Source organism: Bos mutus, chromosome 14 (genome assembly GCF_027580195.1).
Source record: "Bos mutus isolate GX-2022 chromosome 14, NWIPB_WYAK_1.1, whole genome shotgun sequence".
NCBI classification, from domain to species: Eukaryota; Metazoa; Chordata; class Mammalia; order Artiodactyla; family Bovidae; genus Bos; species Bos mutus.
In genome coordinates, this window is record NC_091630.1 from 50,891,544 (window position 1) to 50,918,671 (window position 27,128).

The 27,128-nt window shown below is 40.1% G+C and overlaps 1 protein-coding gene across 7 annotated transcripts in view; it reads right to left on the reverse strand.

The window, feature by feature from the left end:
• CSPP1 (centrosome and spindle pole associated protein 1) overlaps positions 1–24,657 on the reverse strand; it is a 110,425-nt gene extending 85,768 nt beyond the window's left edge. For 2 of the 7 annotated variants that reach the window (XM_070382307.1, XM_070382306.1), the window contains exons 1-3: positions 24,494–24,657; positions 10,608–10,716; positions 8,600–8,699 (exon numbers count right to left, since the gene is read on the reverse strand). In XM_070382307.1, the coding sequence (XP_070238408.1) occupies positions 8,600–8,699; positions 10,608–10,706 (199 nt within the window). In that variant the 5' untranslated portion in view covers positions 10,707–10,716; positions 24,494–24,657. Of the gene's footprint in view, positions 1–8,599; positions 8,700–10,607; positions 10,717–16,866; positions 17,015–24,473 lie in introns of all 7 variants that reach the window. The other 5 variants (XM_070382303.1, XM_070382301.1, XM_070382304.1 and 2 more) reach the window with 4 other exon arrangements.
• Between the last annotated feature and the right edge of the window lie 2,471 nt (positions 24,658–27,128).

Consider the following 27,128-nt stretch of genomic DNA (forward strand, 5'->3'; position numbering starts at 1 on the left):
TTACCACTATCCATTTCTAGAGTTTTGTCATTCCAAATAGAAATTCTGTAGAAGAATCTTAGTTTTCTAAGAAAAACTTCCATTTTGAGTAGGGCCTTCTTATGCAAGAGTTCAAAAATCGAATTACATTTTGGGGTGATGACCATAGCGATGGCTGCACAACTTGTAAATACACTGAAGACCACTGAATTGTACAATTTAAATGGGTAAACTCTATGGTATGTAAATTGTATCTTAATAAAACAATTAAAATCAAATTATATACTTTAAAAATATTTTTAATACTAAAACACTATGTCAAGCACCGATATCACATAAGTGTTTCAATTTCTGAAGCCTCTTTCGCTTTTTTAGTCCTACTAGGCAATACTAACGGAGAAGGCAATGGCACCCCACTCCAATACTCTTGCCTGGAAAATCCCATGGACGGAGGAGGCTGGTAGGCGGCAGTCCATGGGGTCGCTAAGAGTCGGACACGACTTAGCAACTTCACTTTCACTTTTTTACTTTCATGCATTGGGGAAGGAAATGGCAACCCACTTCAGTGTTCTTGCCTGGAGAATCCCAGGGACGGGGAAGCCTGGTGGGCTGCCATCTATGGGGTCACACAGAGTCGGACACGACTGAAGCGACTTAGCAGCAGCAGCAGCAAGCAATACTAAAGTATAAAATATTATTTCTGAACAAAATTAATTTTCCTCAAAGTCAGCTACAAGAAATACAGATGAAACAACTGACTGTAAGTAATACACCAACAAGGATATTACCATTTTTTCTGCCTTATTCCTCATAATGCATCTAAATGATGGAAACTTTTCATGACTGGTCGTATCACTGCTTTGTTACATCACTAAAATGTTTCAGGAGCAAAAATAAAACCAAAGTAGTATAAATATAAATGAATGTCAATTGATTTTTATGTAATACTAAATTCCCCTTCCTACCATAAAAACCCAAATTCTCTTCATAAACACTCCTGGCCTACTTAACTCCTAATGACGAGGGTATGACAGAGGACTCCTTAAAGACACCTCTTACTCATGCTCCCAATTCTCTTCCAGAAGAATCTAAAGCATTCCATATAAATTCATCTGAGAAAGACATTCTTTCCTCACAAAGAAAATTTAAAAACCTATTTTCAAAGAGACAGAATTTAAGCCTAAGAGAAAAATGGCTTGCTTCTCACATTCAGAAAGGAATTTCAGACATGAAATTAAACTATAAAATCCATGAATGCATGGTCCACGCTTTATTCAACTTTACAATAAATGTGTATATGAATATATGAATGAATGCCTGAGTAAGAGAAAGATTAAGAAGAAAAACACTATTCTTAGTATTTCATTTCTGCTTTTAGGAGTATAATTGCATAGAAAGAGTAAGCATAATGACTAGTAACCAGAGTTACATGTCTCTAGTTACACAGGGTCACAATGGATGCATTATTGTGTCAAGGAGGAAAAGAAAACAATGCTAGAAGGATGACGCCCCCCAACGTGCTCAGCTTTCCTACTCAGCAGAACAAGTAATTTACATCTTTTTAAGTCATGTATTTAAGGTGGCTTTTACTGCTGATTTTCAACTCTGCTTGGTGGGTTTATATGAAAGAAAATAAAGAAAAGTATGGTTCATTTTCATCTATAATTACTATTCATATGAAGTTTATCATGAGTATCTGCTTTTTACTATTGATTCAAATAGTATTTGTAATAACTGTCTTAAAAAATGAGTGAGAATACATAATACCTTCAGAATTATCTAAAATTTTATTAACTAAATGTTCAGTCAACAGAAAATACTTAGTTTTTAATTATTTTTGTTATCTGGTACCAATATTTTACAATATTAGAGGTAGGTCATAGACATAAAATTAAGAACTGTATAGAACAATTTAAATATTCTGTGGACTTTAAGTATTAACAATGGGATCCTAACTGACTTAAGGAACTGAAAAATATGGTGAACTTACTTTTTCAGGGCAGTTGTCTTCTGATTGTTCCAGGGGCAAGTAAAGCATCAGTGTCACCTTAGGGTCAGTTGAAGTGATGTCACTTCACCAAATACAACATCAGTGACTCTAAGTTAACATTATGCTTCAGAGCTAGAGCAATTAAAAGTATCTGGTTTCCACAGTGGCTATGGGTTAAATATTTAAAACCACAGTGTGTAATCTTTTAAAAATTAGTTTTAATTTTCTAAATAGCACTCATAGTAAATACTTTACAGATTACCATGGAACACTTAGTTTCTTCTTTTCAGTATTATATTACCATCAAAAAGTATTACATCAAAATAATCAAAGGACAAATTATAGGAAATAATACTAAGCCTTTCCATAAGCAAATGACTTATCAAGAGATGCAAACACTTTGAGGAGAACTTCAGCTAAAAGACATCATTACAAAGGACCCATTTGACTTGTACAAACTACAACAAAGAGGCAGAATGTTTGGGATTTAGCTTTGAATAAGAGAAACCGGAGAAGGAAATGGCAACCCACTCCAGTATTCTTGCCTGGAGAATCTCATGGATGGAGGAGCCTGGGGGACTACAGTCCATGGGGTCGCAAAGAGTCGGACATGACTGAGCGACTTCACTCACTCAAGACCACACATGCTACAAGGAGTGACAATTAAAAGTACTACTAAAAATTAGTAAAAACAATTTTCTTATATTTTGTCTAATATCCAAAATCTTTTTTAGTTAAACCCTAGAATGACGCTGCAATATGAAACTCTGCTGTTGTTTCTTTGCTGATATTATTTTTAAATTGCAGCAATGTAATTTTCCTTCCTTATAATTCTTTTCCAAATTTCCATAAGCACAACTGTATTTAGAATAATTTTTAAAAATCATACTAATTTCTAGTAACAAGAATAAAATTTTTTCTTACTTCAATAATCTGCAAACTTTTTGCTTGCAGATTTACTTGACTTCTAAGAATGAAAACTAAAATAAATTTTGGAGGTTCTGGAGCCTGAAATCAATGGCACTTTGATATGAGTGAGAGATACTGCCTAGAAATGGCGGATGGATAAAAAACACCTAGGGCCTACAAACATTAAAGATGGATTCTGGAGTATCCAAAGTTTAGAGGTGAGGGAGAGAGAAAGGAACCAGAAAAAATAAAGACTGAAAAGGACTGTGTTGGGAGTCTTCAAAGCCATCCCCAGGTTTGTTGACTTGACAGGACTCATAGAATGCAGAAGCCATTATACTCACAATTATGGTTTATTACCCTGAAAGGATACAAAGCAAAACTAACAGGAATGTGGCACTGTCCAGGGTAAACTAGGTTCAAACTTCAAGAGTTCTTCCCCAGTGGAATCATACAGGACGTGCCTAATTCCTGCACAACAAGCCGTGACAGCACACGTGAAGTGTTGTCTCCCAGGGAAGCTCCCTACTCAGTGCCCAGGGTTTTTAATAGGAACTGGTCACTCAGGCACCCTCTGCCTAGTACGTACCAAAATTCCAGACTCTACAGACAGAAAGCAGGTACTCTACATAAACCATATGGTTTATATAAAGTTTAGGCACAATGACCCATTCTTTTTATCAGTGTAAGAAACTATTTACAAGCTAAGTTCCAGACAGCAACCAACAGCCAGTCTGCAGTGGAAACCCTAGCAGCAGACAATAACTGTTCCAGGTCTGTCAATAAACAGCAAGGTTCTTTTTAATCTCAAGAGGTCATGGTCATGCCCCTATACTGTAAATGGTGGTATCTTCAAACGCACAACAGGATTTACGCTACCATATACAGAAAAAGAAGAGAGCGTTATACACATGTGTGCAGTCTAGTCATGAAACTGTATACAAGAAACTGCTAAATAACCAGAGGACAAGGTTAGGAGGATCATCAATTCTCATGCTATATACTTCTGTGTCAATTTTTTTTTTTTTTACCATGTGCACGTTTTCCTTTATTTCTTTAATGAAAAACAAAAGGGGGAAAACCCTTAAATACAGCAATGCTCTCATCCCTATCATTGAGCCAGGAACTACACTTTAAAAGCGGTACAAAATCTATGGATGTAAAGTCAAAATACACACATACAAAAAAAACGTTGAAAGTATTTACTGTATTATTTATTAAAAATGTCTTCCAGGATATAAAACATCAAAATGAAAAGAATAATCCTCAACCAATCTAAAGGGAAATGTTCAACTTCTCTAAAGAAGAGACAGGATGAGGGGATGATCTTTGACTGAGGTATAACAGAACTAAATTTAAAAGATTAAAGGAAGCATTTCTCATCAATAATGCTTATGAAACATGAAAATGAGCTGGTCAGAAAGGTTTAGGACTTTTAAATAAAATAATAACAAGTATTATGCCTAGAAATGGTTTAGGGAAATGGAAAACAGCATTTGCTTTTACAGATTGTTTTCAGCCGATTTTCTCATAATTTCATTAAATCTAAATAATTCTAACCAACTCCTTATCAATGACACCATTTCATCAGCATATATTAACTAAGCCATGCACATGCTGTGTATAAGAAAGAATCTAGCTAGCCTCTGTCTCTGGGAGGTAACGTCTAAATTCTTGGAATCTTCTGAGTCATGAGATCATATGTTACTCATGACAGGTCCCCAGAACAAACCTCTAAGTTGATACTAATAAGGTGACTCACAATGAGTCCCTAGATGGTTTAAGCTAAAGAGATAATACAGATAGGGACTGTTCACACCAAAAAGATCAAACATGTAATTGGAGTGTTGGCCCTTTGACCCATGTGACATCAGCCTGACCTCAGGAAAGTAGGAGGTCTGGAGAGAATGAGCCACATGGACAGTGACAAAATCATTCATGCTTATACAATGAAACCCCTGTAAAAATTCTAGACACCAAAGCTCAGGTGAGCATCCTAGGTGGCAGTACTCTATACTGTCACCTATTAATGTGCTAGGAGGGTAACACATCCCTGAGGCTGATGGAACCTTCACGTTCGGACCCTCCCAGACCAGGCTCTGTTTTGTATGTTTCTTCCTTTGGCTGGCTGATCTGTATCCTTTTGCTGTAATAAACCGGTAATGATAAATACAGCACTTTCCTGAGCTCTGGGAGTCATCTAGAGAGTTATCAAACTTGAGGTAGTAGAAACAGTTCATCTGAAGGAAGGATGGCCTGTGAACCCCACACTTGCACCTGGTATTTGAAGTAAGCGAAGTCTTGTAGATTAAGACTTGCAGAAGTCTTAACACTCCTCAAATCCTTTGCTCAGAGGTATAAATGGTGGAAGAAGGAGCTACATGGATAAGCATTATCCATGAATATCATCGTCTAACAGAAATGAATTTACATAATCATAAAAATGTAGTGGTACATGGGGTCGCTAAGAGTCGGACATGACTGAGCGACTTCACTTTCACTTTTCACTTTCATGCATTGGAGAAGGAAATGGCAACCCACTCCAGTGTTCTTGCCTGGAGAATCCCAGGGATAGGGGAGCCTGGTGGGCTGCCGTCTATGGGGTCGCACAGGGTCGGACACGACTGAAGAGACTTAGCAGCAGCAGCAGTACATGACAGCTGTACAATGAGCTATCAATAGACAGTCTTCGTTGGCTAAAACAAATATTGCCAGTTTACCTATCACTGATAGCTACTATGCTTAATTACTCAAAGTATGGTGTCACTGAGCTTAATTAAATGTATAAATTTTAGACCAGTTTGTTTTATAATTCCTCGAATCACTTACAGAAAACTGTTGCCAAGTTACTTTACATTTTTCCTAACATCAAAAATTAAGTATTTGTCCTAATCTTAAGACCACAATTATCCAGGCAAGAAATCAGTAACTGAATGCTCGAAGATACAAAATCAAATTATTATTCTTTAGAAAGATTCAATGTGCATCAAAAATAATTATACTTCAGTTGGCAATTAAAAAAAATAATCCAGAAAATTAAATTCTATACACCTAAAAAATTGCTTATTTTTGCCATGGGAACTTCATTCATTCAAAATATCTTTTCTAAACACCAAAGTGCCAGACACTGTGTTAAGCAATGAACGTACAATGGCAGAAAAGCTGGGGTGCTACTGGGGTAAAATAGAGAGCTGAACGAGTTCAAAACTGTTCTTCAAGGGAAGAGCCAATGTCCCAGGAGTATAAGGTAGGGATGGCCAACACAATCTGGTAAAGGTAATAAAAGAGTAAAATCACCGTAACGGAAACAAGAATCCATTGAAGGGTTTGAAATAGAGACTAACATGATCAGATTCGGTTTGGGGGAGGACATCAACTGGCAGTGCAGAGACTTAATAGAGAAGGCTAGATTGTACAACAAAAAGAACACTAGAAAAAAAAATCTAAGTGAAAGCCAATGGACGCCTACATAAAATGATCTCTATGGAATTAGAGAAAAGTCAACTTATTTGAGGTTTAGATGTTAGAATCTCTGAACTATGTAATTATTCGCTGTGGGATACAAAAAGGGGAAAAAGGTCAAAGATGACCACAAAACCAGCTCACTTAAGTTTGAAAGGAGTCAAGTTAATTTTGCACATGTTGATTCTGAGTCCAAGACATCCAAGTACAGATGTCATTAAAACATTAGACATATAGGTCTGGAGTTCACCAAAGAAACTGGAATTAGGATAGAGATTAAGGAGTAATGAGCACACTAATGGTAAATAAAGTCCTGTGAATGAATAAGGGATACCAGTTAGGGAAGAGGGAGAAGTCATTATCTGTTAAGCTGGACTTTAAACTCTACATGATTTGTGAATGTAATAAAGAATAAGTTTTAATATAGTTCTTAAAAATAAAAAACCTGAGCTTGTGCCATGGCTGCGCGGCCGGGCAGGGGGGCGGGTGGGGCGTGAGCGTGGTGGCGGCGCTGGGCGTGGCGGCGCCAGCGATGTGCCACTCGGCTCCTCCCCGCCAGGCCCGGGCTGCGCGGAGACCAGGCGGCCCTAATTTTAAAAAATAAATAAATAAAAAATAAAAAACCTAGTTTAAAAAAGTAAAAAGTCATGGAAATTAATATTTACTGTCCATCAATAATGCACCAATCATCTCTTCATACATATTCAACTATTGCCACAATAACCTTTTAAGATAGACACAACTCTTAAGATGAGGAAACAAAGAGCTTAAATAATTGATGCCAGGTTGCAAAGGCATGACAGCCACATTCCAAAGCAACTCATAACTCCAGAAAGTCAGTGATTCACCTTAGTGCTTGAGAGAACCTACTATCAAACTTTCAAAAAACTCTCTCTCAGAATAATTAAATTTTCAATTCATAAAATTTTAGGGCTAGAAGATAATCTAACCTCTTTATGTTATAAAGAAACTGAGTGCCTTAGAGATTAAGGCACTTAACCAAAATATAATACTTAGTTCACTAAAGCTGCAGGCATGTGTGCGTGCTCAATCGTGTCCGACTCTCTGCAACCCCAATGAACTATATAACCCTCCAGGCTCCTCTGTCCATGGGATTTTTCCAGGCAAGAATACTGGAGTGGGTTGCTATTTCCTCCTTCAAAAGCTGTATGCTGCTGCTGCTAAGTCACTTCAGTCGTGTTCGACCCTGTGCGACCCCATAGACGGCAGCCCACCAGGCTCCCCCGTCCCTGGGATACTCCAAGCAAGAACACTGGAGTGGGCTGTCATTTCTTTCTCTAATGCATGAAAGTGAAAAGTGAAAGTGAAGTCCCTCAGTCGTGTCCAACTCTTAGTGACCCCATGGACTGCAGCCTACTGGTAGGCTGGCTCCTCTGTCCATGGGACTTTCCAGGCAAGACTACTGGAGTGGGGTGCCATTGCCTTCTCTGCAAAAGCTGTATATTAGCCAATAATTTGTAACAGACTCAGAGTGGAAAAGGTTTTCTATATATATGATACTAAAAGTATGGCATTCTTCTAGTAGAGATAGAGAGCCCACTAAACTATTCAGCAGTCTTTTGGCCAACATCCCCATGTACTCCTAGCAGAATACAAATGCAAAGCAACTAACAACTTAAGAGTATACTCATGGCCATGAAAAGTCATCCACATGAGAAATGCTTTAACCAAATGGATTAATCATATTTGACTCCTTTAATGTGAAAAAGGTTCAGTTATCATCAGTAATTCACAAGGTAATTTTTAAATATTCATATATTTTCTTTAAAAAAAAAAAAATACACCTACCAAAAAGCTAAAATGAGGTAGTATCCCAAATATTTTCACACCAAACCATAATCAAAGACTCAATATAGCTAAATATTAACTTATTTACAATTTCAAAATAGTCATCAGTAATATTTTCTATCTTTTAAGCATAGTTCTTTGATTTTTAAATAAAAGCAAGTCCACCATTATTCAACAGTTAACACTTTCTCACACAATTTCCATTCAAAATTTTCAATTATGATACCTACTTATGGCTATGATTTCCATAAATCATAACCAAGACAATAACAGTTACAATGAGAACAAGTTTCTCAGTATACATTATATTTCATATGTAGACCACAATGTCACATATAAGATTCCAGAAAGGAAGGAGTTACTAGAATTCAAAAATTGTCTTTTTTTCTGACAAGACAAAGCTCCTTCATGACAGCCTGCTAAGAATATCTTAAATTCAGTTTAGCATACCTAAAGAACGCCTTGTCTGTTGACTGTTAGGTGGTATGTTTTCCTTAGCCATGGAAATTAATATTTTACTGTTTTCAGAAAGCTTCTCTGATGCTTTTCCCTGAAAGAGACATAATATTTACAAAGCAGTGGGGGAAAAAAATTCCAAAAATGTACAATTAATTTCAGTATGTTTAAAACAAAATTTAAGTGTAAGGTTTGAGGAATTACTCAAAGGTATTTATTAGTGCTGCAATGTTCTATTATTTAGCTCACTGATTTATCAACAAATATTCACTGAGTTCCCACCAGATATTGTCCTAGGCATCAAAAACAGGTAAGTGAAGAAATACTAAAGGATCTCTGCCATCACAGAGCTTATAAACTACTGTGATAACAAACAATAAATGCAACACACAATTAGATTATGTTATATGTAGTGAGTGATACAGAGGAGAAACAGGAAAAAAAAAAAAAAGAACAACTGTAAGGAGGCCCAGAAATGATAACGGAGGAACTGCAAGGCCTGAATGAATAGGTGATACTTGACCTAAAGACTTGAAGATTATTATCTATCTGCTATAGTATTAGAAATCATAATGCTGCTGCTTAAGTTGCTTCAGTCGTGTCCAACTCTGTGCGACCCCATAGATGGCAGCCCACCAGGCTCACGCTGTCCCTAGGATTCTCCAGGCAATAACACTGGAGTGAGTAGAAATCATAATAAAGCTATATTTAAAGCTATCTAATAACTCCCTCCTAAACCTGTCAGTCCTAGTACTAGAGAATGGTTAAGGGCATAAAATGTGGAGCTGGACACATGAATCCAATCCTGTACATGCCTGGACGATTTACTTAACCCTGTAAGCCTCATTTTTGGAATCTGTAAAACAGACAAAAATTCTGCCTACTTCACTGGGATTTTATGATTAAATGCTATCATACATGTAAAGTCCTTGGCACAGCACCTTGTACATGGCAGGTACTATGGAAGGAAAGATAGTTAAGAGAATAAACACTGGATTCAGGTTGCCAGGGGTCAAAGCCTAGTTCTACTATTCTGTCACCTAAGTCTCATACTTAACGTCACTATGTACCAGTTTACTCGTTTGGAAAATGACAACAGTACTTATCTCATAGATTCATGATGTGAAGTATCAGTGTAACCGCTAAAGACTTTATGCCTCACCCATAGTTAGCACACAATAAATGTTAGCTATATGAATACAATTATTTTATAATTATGGTGTCCGTGTTATTTATCATTTCCACCAGGATACCTTTGTCCAGGGCAAATGCTAAACCAGATGAGACACTGGAACAACAAGAAAATCAAGACTGTCTTGGGCAAGTCATTATATCCGATTCCTCTAATTAGGATGACCCATATGGCATAGATTAAGATACACACTGTTTCTCATTACACACACTGAGCCCACGGGAGAAAGCATCACATCTGTCTAGACCATGGCTATATTCTCTGAGCCCAGCACAGTACCCAGTAGTCTCAATAAATATCAAAGCTAGAAAAGTTTTAAGAAAGCTTTTTCAGACACTGCTTTCAGAAACATTTTAACAAATTTATATTCTGAAAAGTAAATACACAAAGAAACTATCCTTATAAATTCATTTTTGTAGATTTCAAAAATGTTTAAGATACTGATTCATTAAAAAAATGAACCTTTTCACAAAGAATATAAGAAATTGCTTTTACATCTATTTATATTCTGAAAATTCCTTGCATTAGAACTAGTCTCCTAATCATGTTAGAAAGCACATAAATTATTAATTAAAACTCCAATAAGAGAGAAGAGAAACTGTGAGGTACAAAACACCACAGAAGAAAAATTGCATTCAAAATTACTGAAATCTTATCCAGGTTCAGGGTCTCAGACTTAGAACAACAGCACAGTTAAACTAAAATATGAAACAAGCTTCTCACTCCCAGAAGAAGAAATTTTGCATTTAAAGAGGGTAATCTTCAGAGACAATTTAATGAAACACGTTGGAAGAAAATGATTAACTTTACCTTCATTTCCATGTACGGTGGATCACTTTCCAATTCTGCTTTGTCTCTGGCCAATCTGACTTTTCGCTCTTCAATAAATTCATCCAAATTATCAGCCATTTTGAAGATACTAAAAATAAAAAAAAATTTTTTTTAAATAAATTTTTAGGGCTTCCCTGGTGGCCTAGTCATAAAGAATCCGATTGCCAGTGTAGGAGCCATGGGTTCAATCCCTGATATGGGAAGATCTCACATGCCCTGGAGTAACTAAGCCTGTGTACAACCACTGAGCCTGTGCTCTAGAGCCTGGGAGCCACAACTAACAAGGCCATACACCCTAGAGCCCATGCTCCACAACAAGAGGAGCCACCACAGTGAGAAGCCCAAGCACCTGAGCTAAAGAGCAGCCCCCACTCTCTGCAACTAGAGAAAAGCCTGCACAGCAACGAAGACCCAGCACAGCCAAAAATAAAATTATCTTTTAAAAAAGATCACAGTCTAAATATTTAAAAACCCTTCAGTGAGCATAGCTATACCAGAATATCTTTAGGCTAATTATTAACATACAGGTTTAGTCTACATTTAGTACTCAGTGTCAGTTATCAAATTGATAACAAGCTTGAATGAAATTTGCCTACCAGCTTTCAATCTCAACTCCCCCCAAAACCTACAACATACTTTAAAATATCAGAAAAGAAATAAAAAGGAAAATGAACAACTACCACCACATCAGAAAAAAAACCTTTGAGCCTTAAATCAAAACACTTTTATTAAAATTTATTTTAACCATTTGGAGATAATTCTGAACTTACAAAAAAGTTACAAAAGGAATAGTACAGAGAATACCGTATATTATTTATCCATTCTCTGTTGCTTAAGATTTTGTACCTCTTGCTTTACCTTTGTGCATACAAGTTTGTCCTCTTCACACATTTTTTTCTAAAGTTATTCACAGCATGAATTACATATATCAGCGCTCTTTACCCCTAAACGTTTCAGTGTGTATTAAGAATTATTTTCTTACATAACCTCAACATACTTGTCAACCTCAGTAACATGTTTTAATCTATTGTCCATGTTCCATCATTGTCACCTGACCTAATACTATCCTCTACACCATATTTTTCTCTCTCTTCCATCTAGGATCCAGTCTAGGTTAGGTATAGCATTTCACTGTTATGTCTCTTTACCCATCACTTTGGAACATTTCTACAACCTTACTGTTGTTTATGACACTAATATTTTGTAATACAGCCCACCCACCACCTACTCTTTTAACAGAACAGTCCTTATTTGGAGTTTGCCTAATGTTTCTTTGTGACTAAATTCAGGTTATGCATCATCAGAAAGAATAGTACATAGGTGATGTGTCCTAAAGGTGTCAACAATGATGGACACACATTCACCTGCTCTTTACTAGTGATGTTACTTTTAATCACATGGTGGTCAAGACTAATCTCTGCACTACTGTTTCCTTATAAGTAATAAGCAGTCTATAAAATAGTATTTTTACACCATGCAAATATTCTGCTCCTGAACAAAATTTCCAAGATTTAGCATCAACTGGTGATTCTTAATTGATCTAATCTTTGATTCCTGATGCCTGCAAAATGCTAATTTCCAAATTTTATCACTCCCTGCATATATATTTATCAGTTGCCACTGATTCATTTTTCAGTTTATTGTTAAGACTTCATGAAATTTTTTTTTCTGTAAATCCTGGATTTTTTAAATCCAAAGTTGTTGGTTTTCTTAAGGAATAACTTACATCCCACACAACTCACTCATTTAAGTGAACAGAAGTTTTAGTAAATCCACACAGTAGTACAATTATCACCACAGTCATACTTTATAATGCTTCCATCACCCCAAAAAAGTTCTCTCATGCCCCTTTGCAGTCAATCCTCACTCCCACCCCTGACTTGGGCAGCAAAGATCTGTTTTCTGTCTAATTTTCCCTAATCTGGAAATTTCATATAGATGTCTTTTCTATATGATTTCTTTCACTTAATGTAATGTTTCCAAGATTCATCCTTATAATTGCATCTATCAGTAAGTAGTTTTTTTTTTTTTTTAACTACTGTGTGTGTTCAGTCACTCAATTGTGTCCAACTCTCTGCAACCCTATGAACTGTGTGGCCCGCCAAGCTCCTCTGTCCATGGGATTGCTCAGGCAAGAACACTGGAGTCAGTTGCCATTTCCTCCTCCAGGGGATCTTCCCAACCCAGGGATGGAACCCACGTCTCCTGTGTCTCTTGGATGGCAGGGCAGATAGCATCCAATTATATGGAAATGTTTTCTATCTATTCATACCTTGCTAGACATGTGAGTTGTTTCCATTTGAAAGCTTGCTTAAGAATAATGCTGCTATGAATATTTGTATAGGGGCTTTCATGTGTTTTCAACTTTGTTTTATAAATACCTAGGAGCGGAACTGCTGAGTCATCTGTAACTCTGTTTTAACATTGTGAGAAACTGTTCCCCTCATTCCAACCAGCAGTGTATGAGAGTTGCAATTGCTATATATCCTCGCTAATGCTTAGTACGTTCAGTCTTTTCAACAGTCATTCTAGTGGGTATGTTGGGCTCCCCTGGTGGCTCAGCTGGTAAAGAATTTGAAATGCAGGAGACCCAGGTTCCATGCCTGGGTTGAGAAGATCCCCTAGAGAAGGGAACAGCTACCCACTCCAGTATTCTGGCCTGGATAATTCCATGAACTATATAGTCCATGGGATCACAAAGAGTCGCACACGACTGAACGACTTTCACTTCACTAGTGGGTATGTTAAAGTTTCTCACTGTGGCTTTAATTTTCATTTCTCTAATGACTATGACGGAGAAGGCAATGGCACCCCACTCCAGTACTCTTGCCTGGAAAATCCCATGGATGGAGGAGTCTGGTAGGCTGCAGTCCATGGGGTCGCTAAGAGTCCGACACGACTTAGCAACTTCACTTTCACTTTTCACTTTCATGTATTAGAGAAGGAAATGGCAACCCACTCCAGTGTTCTTGCCTGGAGAATCCCAGGGACAGGAGAGCCTGGTGGGCTGCCATCTATGGGGTCGCACAGAGTCGGACACGACTGAAGCGACTTAGCAGCAGCAATGACTATGATGTTGAACATCTTTTCACGTCTTTATTCACATATCCATATATATAACCATTGGCCCAAAGTCTTCAAATCTTCAGGCCCATTTTTAAAATGAAATTGTTTTCTTATTGAGATGCAAGAAACAAACAAAAAAAACTTTTATATAAGCTAGACACAAGTCCTTCATCAAACACCTTTTGTAAATATTTCCTCCCAGTCCGAAGTTTGTTTTAAAATTTTCTTAATGTCTTCTTTTTTTTAATACTTTTTTTACAGCAGTTTTAGGTTCACAACAAAATGGAGCATAAGGTACAGGTTTCCCTTATATCCCCTACCCTGACTCATGTAGTCTCTCATCCATTATCAATATCTTCTACGAGAATGGCACATGTTACAACTGATGAATCTCTACTGACACATCATACCACCTTCAGTCCACAGTTTATATGAGGGTTCATTCTTGGCGCTGTGCATTCTATGGGTCTGGACACATGTATAATGATATGGATCTACCTTTACTGTATCATACAGAGTAGTTTCACTGCCCGAAAAGTACTCTGTATTCCACCTTTCCATTTCTCCCTCCCCTCCAGCCACTGTCAATTGCTGATCTTTTTACTGTCTCCATAGTTCTGCCTTTTCCAGAATGTCATATGGTTGTAAACACACAGTATGTAGCCTATTCAAATTCGCTTCCTTCACTTACTATTACATACTACTAAGGTTTCTCATTGACTTTTCATGGCTTTTTAGCTCATTTCTTTATAGCACTGAAAAGTATTCCAGTGTCAGGATGTACCACAGTTTTATCCATTCCTTCACCCCACACTGAAGGCTAGCATGGTTGCTTTTAGATTTTGACAATTATAAATAAAGCAGCTATGAACACGTGCAGTTATGTGTTCCAACCAGCAAACGTTTTTAAATTTTATGAAGTCTAATTTATCTATTTATCATCAATTTTTAATCAAATGTTTGTGCCTTTGTATCATATGTAAGAAACTTTTGCCTAACCTGAGATCACAAATATTTTCTTCTATGTTTCCAAATCCTAAAAGATGATGCTGTTAAAGTGCTGCACTCAGTATGCCAGCACTCATAATGCCAGCAAATTTGGAAAACTCAGAATGGCCACAGGACTGGAAAGGTCAGTCTTCACTCCAACCCCAAAGAAAGGCAATACCAAAGAATGTTCAAATTACTTTACAGCTGCACTCATTTCACATGTTAGAAAGATTATACTCAAAATCCTTCAAGCTAGGTTTCAACAGTACATGAATGGAGAACTTTTACAGATGTACAAGCCAGATTTAGGAAAGGCAGAGAAACGAGAAACCAAATTGCCAATATATGCTGAATCATAGAAATACCAAAGGAATTCCAAAAAACATCTACTCTGCTTCATTGACTATACTAAAGCCTTTGACTGTGTGGATCACAACAAAGTATGGAATATTCTTAAAGAGATGGGAATACCAAACAACCTTACTTGACACCTGAGAAATCTGTATGCAGGTCAAGAAGCAACAGGGAAGCCTGGCATGCAGCAATTCATGGGGTCACAAAGAGTCGGACACGACTTAGCAACTGAACAACGACGTTTTCTTTTAGAAGTTTTATAACCACCTCTCTTACATGTATTATTTCTTACATCTTATACCCATGATCCATTTCAAATGTTTAAGGTCAGGGTCATCAATGTTCAATTGTCTGAATCTGGATATAAATTCCAGCACCAGTTTTTGAAAAAACTATCTTTTTCTCACTGAAACTAATTTATTTTAAAATAAATCCTTGAAAAATCCACAAAAATTAATGACTAATTCAATGTGTGGCAAGAAAGGAGCCAGTGCTAACTGAAGTTTTAAGTCCTGGAAACTAAACATTAATAGACTCCTGGACAGAAATAAGTCAGAAGAAGCTGGGTAGTTTGGCAAGGTTTGGTTTCACTGTGTTAAGTTACAGTTAGTCACCGATGATGACCAACTAGCTGATGGAAATTTCCAACAGATTCAAGAGGACCACATTAGAAACCTTTGTTTAAAAGTTAATAATTTTAAAGATAATAGTTGAAGATCTGAGAAATTAAGGCAGACAAGGACAAAAGATGATCCAGAACTAAATGATAGGAATGTTCATTTGAGGTGGTAACGGAAGAATTGAAGCTGAGGTATGTGGTGGGGGGGAGTACAAAGAAGGATTAAAAGAGGATACAAAGCAAAACCCAGTCAATGTAATTTACAGAAGAAAAAAAATGAGAAAAAAAGTAGTAAACAATATTAAATCCAAGAGAGCCGAAGAAAAAGGCATCCACAAAATTTAATGTTTGGAAAGTGGAAGTCACTCAGTTGTGTCCAACTCTTTGCGACCCCAAGCACTGTACAGTCCATGGAATTCTCCAGTCCATGGAATTCTGAGTGGGTAGCTTTTCCCTTCTCCAGGGGATCTTCCCAACCCAGGGATCGAACCCAGGTCTCCCACATTGCAGACAGATTCTTTACCAGCTCAGCCACCAGGGAAGCTCTTAATGTTTGGAGGACAGTAATAATTTGAAGAAATGTAGAAAAGCAAGTTTTACCTAAAAGAAGTATGTTGAAACTTATATTACTACAGTTAAGTAGTACATAATGTGAACTTCATTTTATTATTTACTTCCAAAAAGAACACTGATTTTAAAATGTGGCCTTAGCAAAATATATTGCAAACCAAGAAGAGTTAAGTGCAGTTTTTCACAAAAGAGCTTTTCCTAATAAAAATTCAAAACAGTTCAACAGCAAAGAGTAGTTTCAAGTGAAAAAGTCACTTTTTAAAACCTCCTAGTTTTCCTAAGTATTTTATGTCTGAAAAAAATAAAAGATAATGATGGGATAATACATATATAATAATATAATTTGCTATAGGATTTTATAAAGAATTTAAGCAGAAATGTCTTTAAATCTAAAAACAAAAACCATTTTACAGGCCTCTTTCACTCTGTTAAAGAGTTAATTAAGGTCTGTTAATAATTATCAGTTTAACATGCTCATTTCTTAATTCTAACCAGACTTTGAATTTATAAATAAGTGGATTTCTCTTTATTACAATAACTTAACATCAATTATAAATTCTAGAACTGATTTTACTGAACAGCTATCATAGCAATAAACATTTTTTAAGCAGTGGTAGTGAGCATAAAATATATCAATACCTTAGCTGGGAATTTCTTGGTGGTCCAGTGGCTAAGACTCAGCCCTCCCAGTTCAGGAGGCTCAGGTTCAGTCTCTGATCAGGAAATTAGATTCCACTTGCTGCAACTAATTAAGAGTTCACATGCCCCAACTAAGACAAGGCGCAGCCTAAATAAATAAATTTTTTTAAAAGATGCCATAGTTAAAATATAAAATTTAGCAGATATAAGTACATGTTTAATTATCTCTAATTTTGCCCTGCTGTCTAACCTGATTAGAGTATAACATTTCAAATACTAAATTGAAGAGTCAAAAATACTAATAAGCTTTCTTCTGGTAATACCCTCCATAGAACACCAGGCACATTACTATAGTTAAACTAGCTGGGTTTATTACTCATCAAATTGAGGGATGTCAACGCCACCATGGGGAACTCTGGAGTATCTTATTAAGAAGGTGTTAACAATTATACAGTGGAAGTAAGAAATAGATTTAAGGGACTAGATCTGATAGAGTGCCTGATGAACTATGGACGGAGGTTCGTGACACTGTACAGGAGACAGGGAGCAAGACCATCCCCATGGAAAAGAAATGCAAAAAAGCAAAATGGCTGTCTGAGGAGGTCTTACAAACAGCTGTGAAAAGCAAAGGAGAAAAGGAAAGATATACCCATCTGAATGCAGAGTTCCAAGAACAGCAAGGAGAGGTAAGAAAGCCTTCCTCAGTGATCAGTGCAAAGAAATAGAGGAAAACAATAGAATGGGAAAGACTAGAGATCTCTTCAAGAAATCAGAGATACCAAGGGACCATTTCATGCAAAGATGGGCTCAATAAAGGACAGAAATGGTATGGACCTAAAAGAAGCAGAAGACATTAAGGGGTGGCAAGAATACACAGAACTGTACAAAAAAGAGCTTCATGACCCAGATAATCATGACGGTGTGATCACTCACCTAGAGCCAGACATCCTGGAATGTGAAGTCAAGTGGGCCTTAGGAAACATCACTATGAACAAAGCTAGTGGAGGTGATGGAATTCCAGTTGAACTATTTCAAATCATAAAAGATGATGCTGTGAAAGTGCTGCACTCAATATGCCAGCAAATTTGGAAAACTCAGCAGTAGCCACAGGACTGGAAAAGGTCAGTTTTCATTCCAATCCCAAAGAAAGGCAATGCCAAAGAATGCTCAAACTACTGCACATTTGCACTCATCTCACACGCTAGTAAAGTAATGCTCAAAATTCTCCAAGCCAGAATTCAACAGTACGTGAACCATAACTTCCAGATGTTCCAGCTGGTTTTAGAAAAGGCAGAGGAACGAGAGATCAAATTGCCAACATCCACTGGATCATTGAAAAAGCAAGAGTTCCAGAAAAACATCTATTTCTGCTTTATTGATTATGCCAAAGCCTTTGACTGTGTGGATCACAATAAACTGTGGGGAATTCTGAAAGAGATGGGAATACCAGGGACCACCTGACCTGTCTCTTGAGAAATCTGTGTGCAGGTCAGGAAGCAACAGTTAGGACTGGACATGGAACAATAGACTGGTTCCAAATAGGAAAAGGAGTACGTCAAGGGTGTATATTGCCACCCTGCTTATTTAACTTATATGCAGAGTAGATCATGAGAAACGCTGGGCTGGATGAAACACTAGCTGGAATCAAGATTGCCAGGAGAAACATCAATAACCTCAGATACGCAGATGACACCATCCTTTTGGCAGAAAGTGAAGAGGAACTAAAGAGCCTCTTGATGAAAGTGAAAGACAAGAGTGAAAAAGTTGGCTTAAAGCTCAATATTCAGAAAACAAAGATCATGGCATCTGGTCCCATCACTTCATGGGAAATAGATGGGGAAACAGTGGAAACAGAGACTTTATCTTTTGGGGCTCCAAAATCACTGCAGATGGTGACTGCAGCCATGAAATTAAAAGACATTTACTCCTTGGAAGAAAAGTTATGACCAACCTAGACAGCATATTAAAAAGCAGAGACATTACTTTGCCAACAAAGGTCGGTCTAGTCAAAGTTATGGTTTTTCCAGTAGTCATGTATGGATGAGAGAGTTGGACTATAAAGAAAGCTGAGAGCCGAAGAATCGATGCTTTTGAACTGTGGTGTTGCCGAAGACTCTTGAAGAGTCCCTTGGACTGCAAGGAGATCCAACCAGTCCATCCTAAAGGAGATCAGTCCTGGGTGTTCATTGGAAGGACTGATGTTGAAGCTGAAACTCCAATACTTTGGCCACCTGATACGAAGAACTAACACATTTCAAAAGACCCTGCTGCTGGGAAAGATTGAAGGCAGGAGGAGAAGGGGATGACAGAGGATAAGACAGTTGGATGGTATCACTGACTTAACAGACATGAGTTCGGGTAAACTCCTGGAGTTGGTGATGGACAGGGAGGCCTGGTGTGCTGCAGTCCATGGGGTCGCAGAGAGTCGGACACGACTGAGGGACTAAACTAAAGAAAGACTCATAGGCTGGGCTTGTATTAGTTGATTTGGGGGAGGGCTTAAGGAAGGCATTAGTGGTAAAGAATCCACCCACCTCTTTCTTGTAGGAGATGCAAGAGATACAGGTTCGATCCCTGGGTCGGGAAGATCCCCTGGAAGAGGAAATGGCAACCCACTCCAGTACTCTTGCCTGGGAAATTCCATGGGCAGAAGAACCTGGCAGGTCACAGTCCATGGAGGCACAAAGAGTCAGACATGCCTGAGCACACACTAGCTAGCTAGCTTAAGGAAGCAGAGCTTTGCTCAGGACTAAATGCTGTCAGGCTGCTGCTGCTGCTGCTGCTGCTGCTGCTGCTGCTGCTAAGTTGCTTCAGTCGTGTCCGACTCTGTGCAACCCCACGGACTGGAGCCCACCAGGCTTCTCCGTCCATGGGATTCTCCAGGCAAGAACACTGGAGTGGGTTGCCATTTCCTTCTCCAATGCATGAAAGTGAGAGTGAAGTCGCTCAGTCGTGTCCGACTCTTAGCGACCCCGTGGACTGCAGCATACCAGGCTCCTCCATCCATGGGATTTTCCAGGCAACAGTACTGGAGTGGGGTGCCATTGCCTTCTCCAGAGCAGCAGCAATCATTACCAACTGGGCGTTAGTTATTTTGTGGCTGGGACAACACTCTTGTTTCATCTGTGTTTGGACATGACGGTGGAGTAGTACTGTTTTTCACTTGATTTACCATGGACACAGAGCAGCTCTGTCTGATATTGATGTTCTGTGCAACTGTGTATCTTCAACAGAAGAACACCAAGTCTAAGCAATATTGTCAGGCCAGTTTCTAGCAACACCAAGCCCTTGGTTACATGCCGGCCTCTAGCTGTCATGGCCATTTTTCTCCTTCTCACTCCTAAAAACATGTGACAACTTACATAAAACATATTTCAACTAAAAATTTATTCAAGAATTACTTAATGAATCACAGAGACTGAATTAATGGATACAGTCTAAGTACAAAATTGAGTAAAAAAGGTTTACAATTTCGAGATTAAGTTATAAGGAAGATCAACCTAAGGAAATCTAAATGGGATTCTTCATTCTTCCTTCACTCTACAATGTAAGATCGTTCATACTTTTCCCAAGATATTACCAGTTTTTCTCCCCACTAGCTGTATATATAGTATGTAGATGATAACCAGTTTTCAGGAAATCAGTTTAAGTGAAAGACATGGATTTGAAACCAATTCCATATGTGATTGACCTCAATGTTTTCCTTAATTTCTCTGTTCCTCTGTTCCCTCACCTGTAAAGTGGAACTACCTACACCAGGGGTTGCTATGAAGAAAAAATGAAATGATTCAGTACATACAAACTGTACGGTACCTTTGTCACATAGACATCAATAACCAGGGACTTCCCTGGTGGTCCAGTGACTGAGAATCCGCCCTGCAATGCAGGGGGACGTGGGTTTCATCCCTGGTTGAGGAACTAAGATTCCACATGCTGTGAAGCAACTAAGCCGGCGTAGTGCAACTACTGAACCCGTGTGCTCCAGAGCCTGCATGCCACAACTAGAGAGTGTACAGGCACCCCAACAAAAGATTTCACATGACTCTAAAAGATTCTGCATGCCACAAGAAAGACCTGACACAGCCTAATTAATTAAAATAAATCAATAAATCACAACTGTTTTATTAATTCTCATTGTATCTTCATAGTCTTTGTATTCATGTATCAGTACTCATCCAAAGTATACTGGGATTTATATCACCAACAAAGGATACTTATTTATCATAATCCAAATCAATATCTTTAAATTTTAAACATAGACCCTTCATGCTTATTATATAGATAGTAATATAAGCTGACCAAAAACATATTCATTCTGAAAAACCTGAGTCAATCCAAAAAACAGAGAAACCAGAAAGAACTGAGTATGCCTGATGCCTTCTCCCAATCTCATAACCACAAAAGGAAGGGAAAATATTGTTCCCATCCTTTCTCTCTCTGGTGAAGTGCAAATTTCCACCCTTCTATGGAAGTATTACGAAGGGAAAGTAACTCCCACCCCAAAGGAGGACATTGCTCTAGATGCTAGGGGAATGAAAAGTGTAATATATGATCCTTGCCCTCAAATTTGGGGACATTATGTCCCCTGCCACACTGGCTCACAGTCTAGCCAGACTGGGGTTGATGTGAAGTGCCCATCCATAAAGGATCCAACAGTGGTATCAAGAAAACAATCTGAATATGTCTGGAATTCAGAGTAGAGTCCATGTTAGTAAAAAAAAAAAAAAGGGTTAGTAGTTTTTTAAATGATTTTTAAAGCTATAAAAGAGGCTGTCAGGAAAAAAAGAGACCCTAGGCAATGGCACCCCACTCCATACTTTTGCCTGGAAAATCCCATGGACGGAGGAGCCTGGTGGGCTGCAGTCCATGGGGTCGCTAAGAGTCAGAAACAACTGAGTGACTTCACTTTCACTGTCATGCATTGGAGAAGGAAATGGCAACCCACTCCAGTGTTCTTGCCTGAAGAATCCCAGGGACGGGGGAGCCTGGTGGGCTGCCATCTATGGGGTTGCACAGAGTCGGACACGACTGAAGTGACTTAGCAGCAGTGCAAGAGAACAGAACAGCAGGGAGTGATTATATATGGGTGTGGGGTGCAGCGGGGAGCCTGTGAAAAAGCCTTAGAAGATAAAAAGGGAGTTCTGAGCTGAACCAAGACAATGTTTTTCATTTCCCATCCACATGGAGATCTTTCCACCTAATGAAAGGTGCTAAATCTTTTTCTCCTTGCAGATGACATCCACATGAATGAAACTTCCAAGGGCGTATCTAAACTTTGACAAATCTCTCTAAATATTGCTAAGAAGTAAATACCATGTTATTGGAAGGAGAAAGGAAACTGAGGGTTAGGATAGAGAGAGCACACAAATTTATAAAAGCACAACTAAGTCTGTTAGTAACTGTTAATAATACATCATTAATGCTAAGAACAGTAACATAAATTAGATAAACTTTTGGTTATGCAAAACTTCCAAAACATTTATTCAAAGACTTTTGTCTCCCACTCAGGAAAGCAATCAGAAATTAAGTCAGAAAGACGTTAAAGGATAATCTGCAATCTGCTCAAAGTCTGTAATAGTTAATCAGGTTAAGTCTAAAATCTTCATTTGAGAAATGCTGTACTCAAACCACCCTTTTTTTCCCCCCAATTTTTAAATTTATTTCAAAGTTAAACCCAAGACACACTGATTTCATAGGAAATCCACTGAGAAATATTTTTCTAGGCTGACCACCTGCTTCCCCTTAGTCTTCCCCAGCAGAGAATGTGCATGCTAATTACTTTCATTCTCAATCACTGCTGTCCCATCACTATACCAGCATCACCTGAACTGTGTGTGTGGTATTCTGAATGTTCTTAGTTATACCCTAATTTCACTAACTGCAAAAGATTTTCTGGGTTAACCTGTCACTTGAATTTTCTGGCTACTTTTGAAGATGAAGTCTAAAGAACTCTTAAATGACTTTCCAGTGGGGGGAGGGAGCAGATGTTATTTCATAGTATAGGTATTAGCAACGGAGCACCTGGAGCTGTGCTGATCCCATCTGCCATCACTAGTGGACAACCTGTAAAACCAAAGAATCATTTGATGCAACAGCCAACTAAGTGACTCAAAACTGGAGGTTTAATTTAAAGAAAAAACTAGAGGGAAAAAGCAATCCTAGAGGAACTCATTCTAAGCAATCCATCATCATGCCTCTGTATGTGTCTGTGTCTGTGAAGGCACAACCAGATCCATTCAGTGAAAGCACCCTTTTTCAATTTATCCTATCTAAAACCACCTGCTCCCTTTCATCGGGTTATCTGTACTGCGTCCCTGGGTGCTAAGTCACTTCAGTCATGTCCGACTCTGTGCGACCCTATGGACTGCAGACCTCCAGGATCCTCTGTGCATGGGGTTCTCTAGGCAAGAATACTGAAGTGGGTTGCCAAGCCCTCCTTCAGGGGATCTTCCCAACACAGGGATCAAACCCTCGTCTCTTAGGCCTCCTACACTGACAGGAGGGGTTCTTTACCACTTGCGCCACGTGCGAAGGAGACTCAAAATTTCATCCTTGGGGAGCACTTCAACATACAGAAAGTCAGTGCACTTCTAGCAAGAAGAAATATGCAGAAAAGAAAGCAACATTTTATGGGTTACCATAGGATTCATTTTTGCTTATGAACATGAAAAGCCATTCTTTCATGCAAAGTTGAACGCCGTCTGTGTAGGCTTTTTACAAACTCATATTGGTTACTATTAGACTCCTGCATTTCCCAAGGTGTTTGGAATCGAGGTAGTGGTTTACTATAGAAATTAGTCTTCCCAGAAACCCAAGCTAAACTTCATCCTATAATCTTGAGACCCAGCTTCTCTCAAAGGATGAATCCCAGTGCTAAGTTATTGCAAACGCGATTCCAATCGCAGGTAACTATCCTAAAATCAAGGCAAATAGAAACAACAGGTTCAAGCTCAAGGAGCCCGGGGGAAACTGGGTAATAGCAGCGCCGACCTCACAGGGCTGTGGGAATCCAATTTTACTTGCAAAGAAAGCACTGAGAAACAGCGCTGGGACACAAGCACTCAATAAACGTTAACCATTAACCAGCCCCGAGTGAAAGGAATGGTGCTTCCACAGGCACTGGCGGGCAGCGGAGAGAGGCTGATGGGGAGGGGAGGCACGCGAACCGAGGCGCAGCTGGTCTCCGGGCGCCGGCGCCGTGGGTGGCAGTCTCCTCGGGAAGCGTCAACGCGTTGTCAGGCAACCGGGTCTCAACAGCACCCAGGGCGGCGGCGGTGGGAGCTGCGGCCCGGAGTCCAGACCACGTAACCAAGGCACCGCCCCGGGCCGGTCTGGCGACGGCGAGACCCTCACGCACAGGGCAACCCGGGCACCGAGCACCGCCCCCAGCCACGCTGCAGCGAAACCCCAGAGAGGTCCGGGACCCCGGGGCCCGCAGCTGCTAGACACCAACCACAGCCCGGCGGCCACGAGACCCCAGTACCCAGGGAACCCCACCCCAACCCAGGTAACCCCAGGACCTTGGCCCCCAGTGAGGCCCTCAGCCGCGAACCCAGCCCCGGGACGCTCCTCAAGCCCGGCCACACCCTGACAGGCCCGCTCCCCACCGTGGCCGACGGACGCTTACTCAGCTAAGCGGTCTGGCGTCGGGGAACAGCACAGCGTTCTAGCGAGGCTCTTAGCCGCGGTCCGAAGAAGCGACGGCAGTCGCCCAGCGCGGGAACGGTGTGACAAGCCACCCGGGCTCCGCCTCTTAGGCCGAGCCCTCCGCCCGCCCTTCGCCAACGGCCGGGCGTGGCCCCGCCCCACTGCGGCCGCGGGGCAGAGGCTCGCGGCGGGGGGCGCCCCCTGCCGCCCCGGAGGCCGCATGGACGCCCGGCGGTTCGCAGGGCTCACCCGAATCTGGGCTCGGACTCCGCCTGAGACTGTTGAACTGCCGGAGCCACTTTCCGAGGCTAAACTGATTCTGCCCACTTCAAACCTTCCAAGCCCTAGCTGGCCTCTGTTCAGAGCCTGGGGGAGGTGGGTGGGGGGAGCCTGGAGGGGACAGACAGGGGAAAAGGTAGAGAAAAACTGTTGGCACACCTCTCCGGGCACTATTGCTCCCTCAGGAGTCTGGTCAACGTTTTGTCCTAGACTTTATTACTAATTTCAAAATACTCAGTTCACCCGAATACTTAGTGGCCATATATCACCACTAGAAAAGAGATCTCTCTCTAGCTTCCCAGGCCAGTGCAGCTAAGGCTCCTTTATCTCAAGTCACCTTGTATGAGGGTTTGAAAGATAATGTCAAAACCGCAGGTGGGGCTGTGGATTCTGTAATTCCTATATGTTTGTCTTAACTAAATGTCACACACCTTTCTAGGAGTGGAGGATACAACCCAGAGCAGAGTGCACCCGCTTACAGTGAAAAGGAAAACTTCCAAGTAAACAAACACATTATTTCAATGTGTAACAGCTACAGAAGCACCTACAGACATTTAGATTCGTCGTGGAAGGAAGATGACTGGAGAGAGAAAGAAGTTGAGAATGATTGCATGGTAGAGATCTTTGAGCTCTCTTTTTAAATATTACTATGAGCTCCCAGTCAGAAAAGTAAGGGGAAAGCACTCCAGGCAACGCTGACCACTTATGCAAACTTTCAAGGTAACTAAAAGTTGAAGTTGCGGAGGTGAAACTACCCCCCGCCCTCCCTCTTTATTTTTCCCAGTAATATAAACACTGAGCATCTATGGTAGGTATTAGGGATAAAACAAGGAATAGAGACCCGGTCCCTGTGTTTTGGAACTTAGAATCTAGTGTGGAATGGGGGATAGGAGAAGAAAGAAGGATACCTAAAAACAAGCAAATAAATGAAATAATTAAACACTGTTAACTCTTCAGATCAGATCAGATCAGTCGCTCAGTCGTGTCCGACTCTTCGCGACCCCCTGAATGCAGCACGCCAGGCCTCCCTATCCATCACCAACTCCCGGAGTTCACTCAGACTCACATCCATCGAGTCAGTGATGCCATCCAGCCATCTCATCTTCTGTCGTCCCCTTCTCTTCCTGTCCCCAATCCCTCCCAGCATCAGAGTCTTTTCCAATGAGTCAAGTCTTGGCATGAGGTGGCCAAAATACTGGAGTTTCAGCTTTAGCATTATTCCTTCCAAAGAAATCCCAGGGCTGATCTCCTTCAGAATGGACTGGTTGGATCTCCTTGCAGTCCAAGGGACTCTCAAGAGTCTTCTCCAACACCACAGTTCAAAAGCATCAATTCTTCGGCGCTCAGCCTTCTTCACAGTCCAACTCTCACATCCATACATGACCACAGGAAAAACCATAGCCTTGACTAAACGGACCTTTGTTGGCAAAGTAATGTCTCTGCTTTTCAATATGCTATCTAGGTTGGTCATAACTTTCCTTCCAAGGAGTAAGCGTCTTTTAATTTCATGGCTGCAGTCACCATCTGTAGTGATTTTGGAGCCCAGAAAAATAAAGTCTGACACTGTTTCCACTGTTTCCCCATCTATTTCCCATGAAATGGTGGGTGACAACATATTCCCCCTAGATTAATTCGGTTTAGGGGACAGAAGTGGTTCCACAGTGGAATGTATAAGATTAAACTGTAAACTGTTTCAAGAAGTGGGTACTGGACACTTGGCAAAACACTAATAGCTCGTATAGATGTTATTTTTACAAATGCGCCAAAAGGCACGACCATAGCCATCCACAAGTTTCCATGGCCACCTTGAGACGCTAGAGAACGCCCCTCTAGGAAAGTTTTGCGCCAAACCACTACAAGTCAAAGGGCTTTACGCATGTGCAATGATTCATCTGGAAGTAAACTAGGATGCCATGTTATCATTCTCTCAAAAGCGGCATTCGGAACTACTTCTATGTCTACTTTTCCATAGACATCTTTTTTTTTTTTTTTTTTTTTTGGCTTTCAACAATCTTAAGAGTACCTGCTGCTGCTGCTGCCACCAAGTCGCTTCAGTCGTGTCCGACTCTGTGCGACCCCAGAGACAGCAGCCCACCGGGCTCCCCCGTCCCTGGGATTCTCCAGGCAAGAACACTGGAGTGGGTTGCCATTTCCTTCTCCAATGCATGAAGTGAAAGTGTAGTCGCTCAGTCGTGTCATTTGCCATTGCTTACACCCACGTAAAAACAGTTCTTTGCCCCATTGCAGCTTCTTGGTGGCTCAGACGGTAAAGCGTCTGCCTACAATGAGGGAGACCCGGGTTCAATCCCTGGGTCGGGAAGATCCTCTGGAGAAGG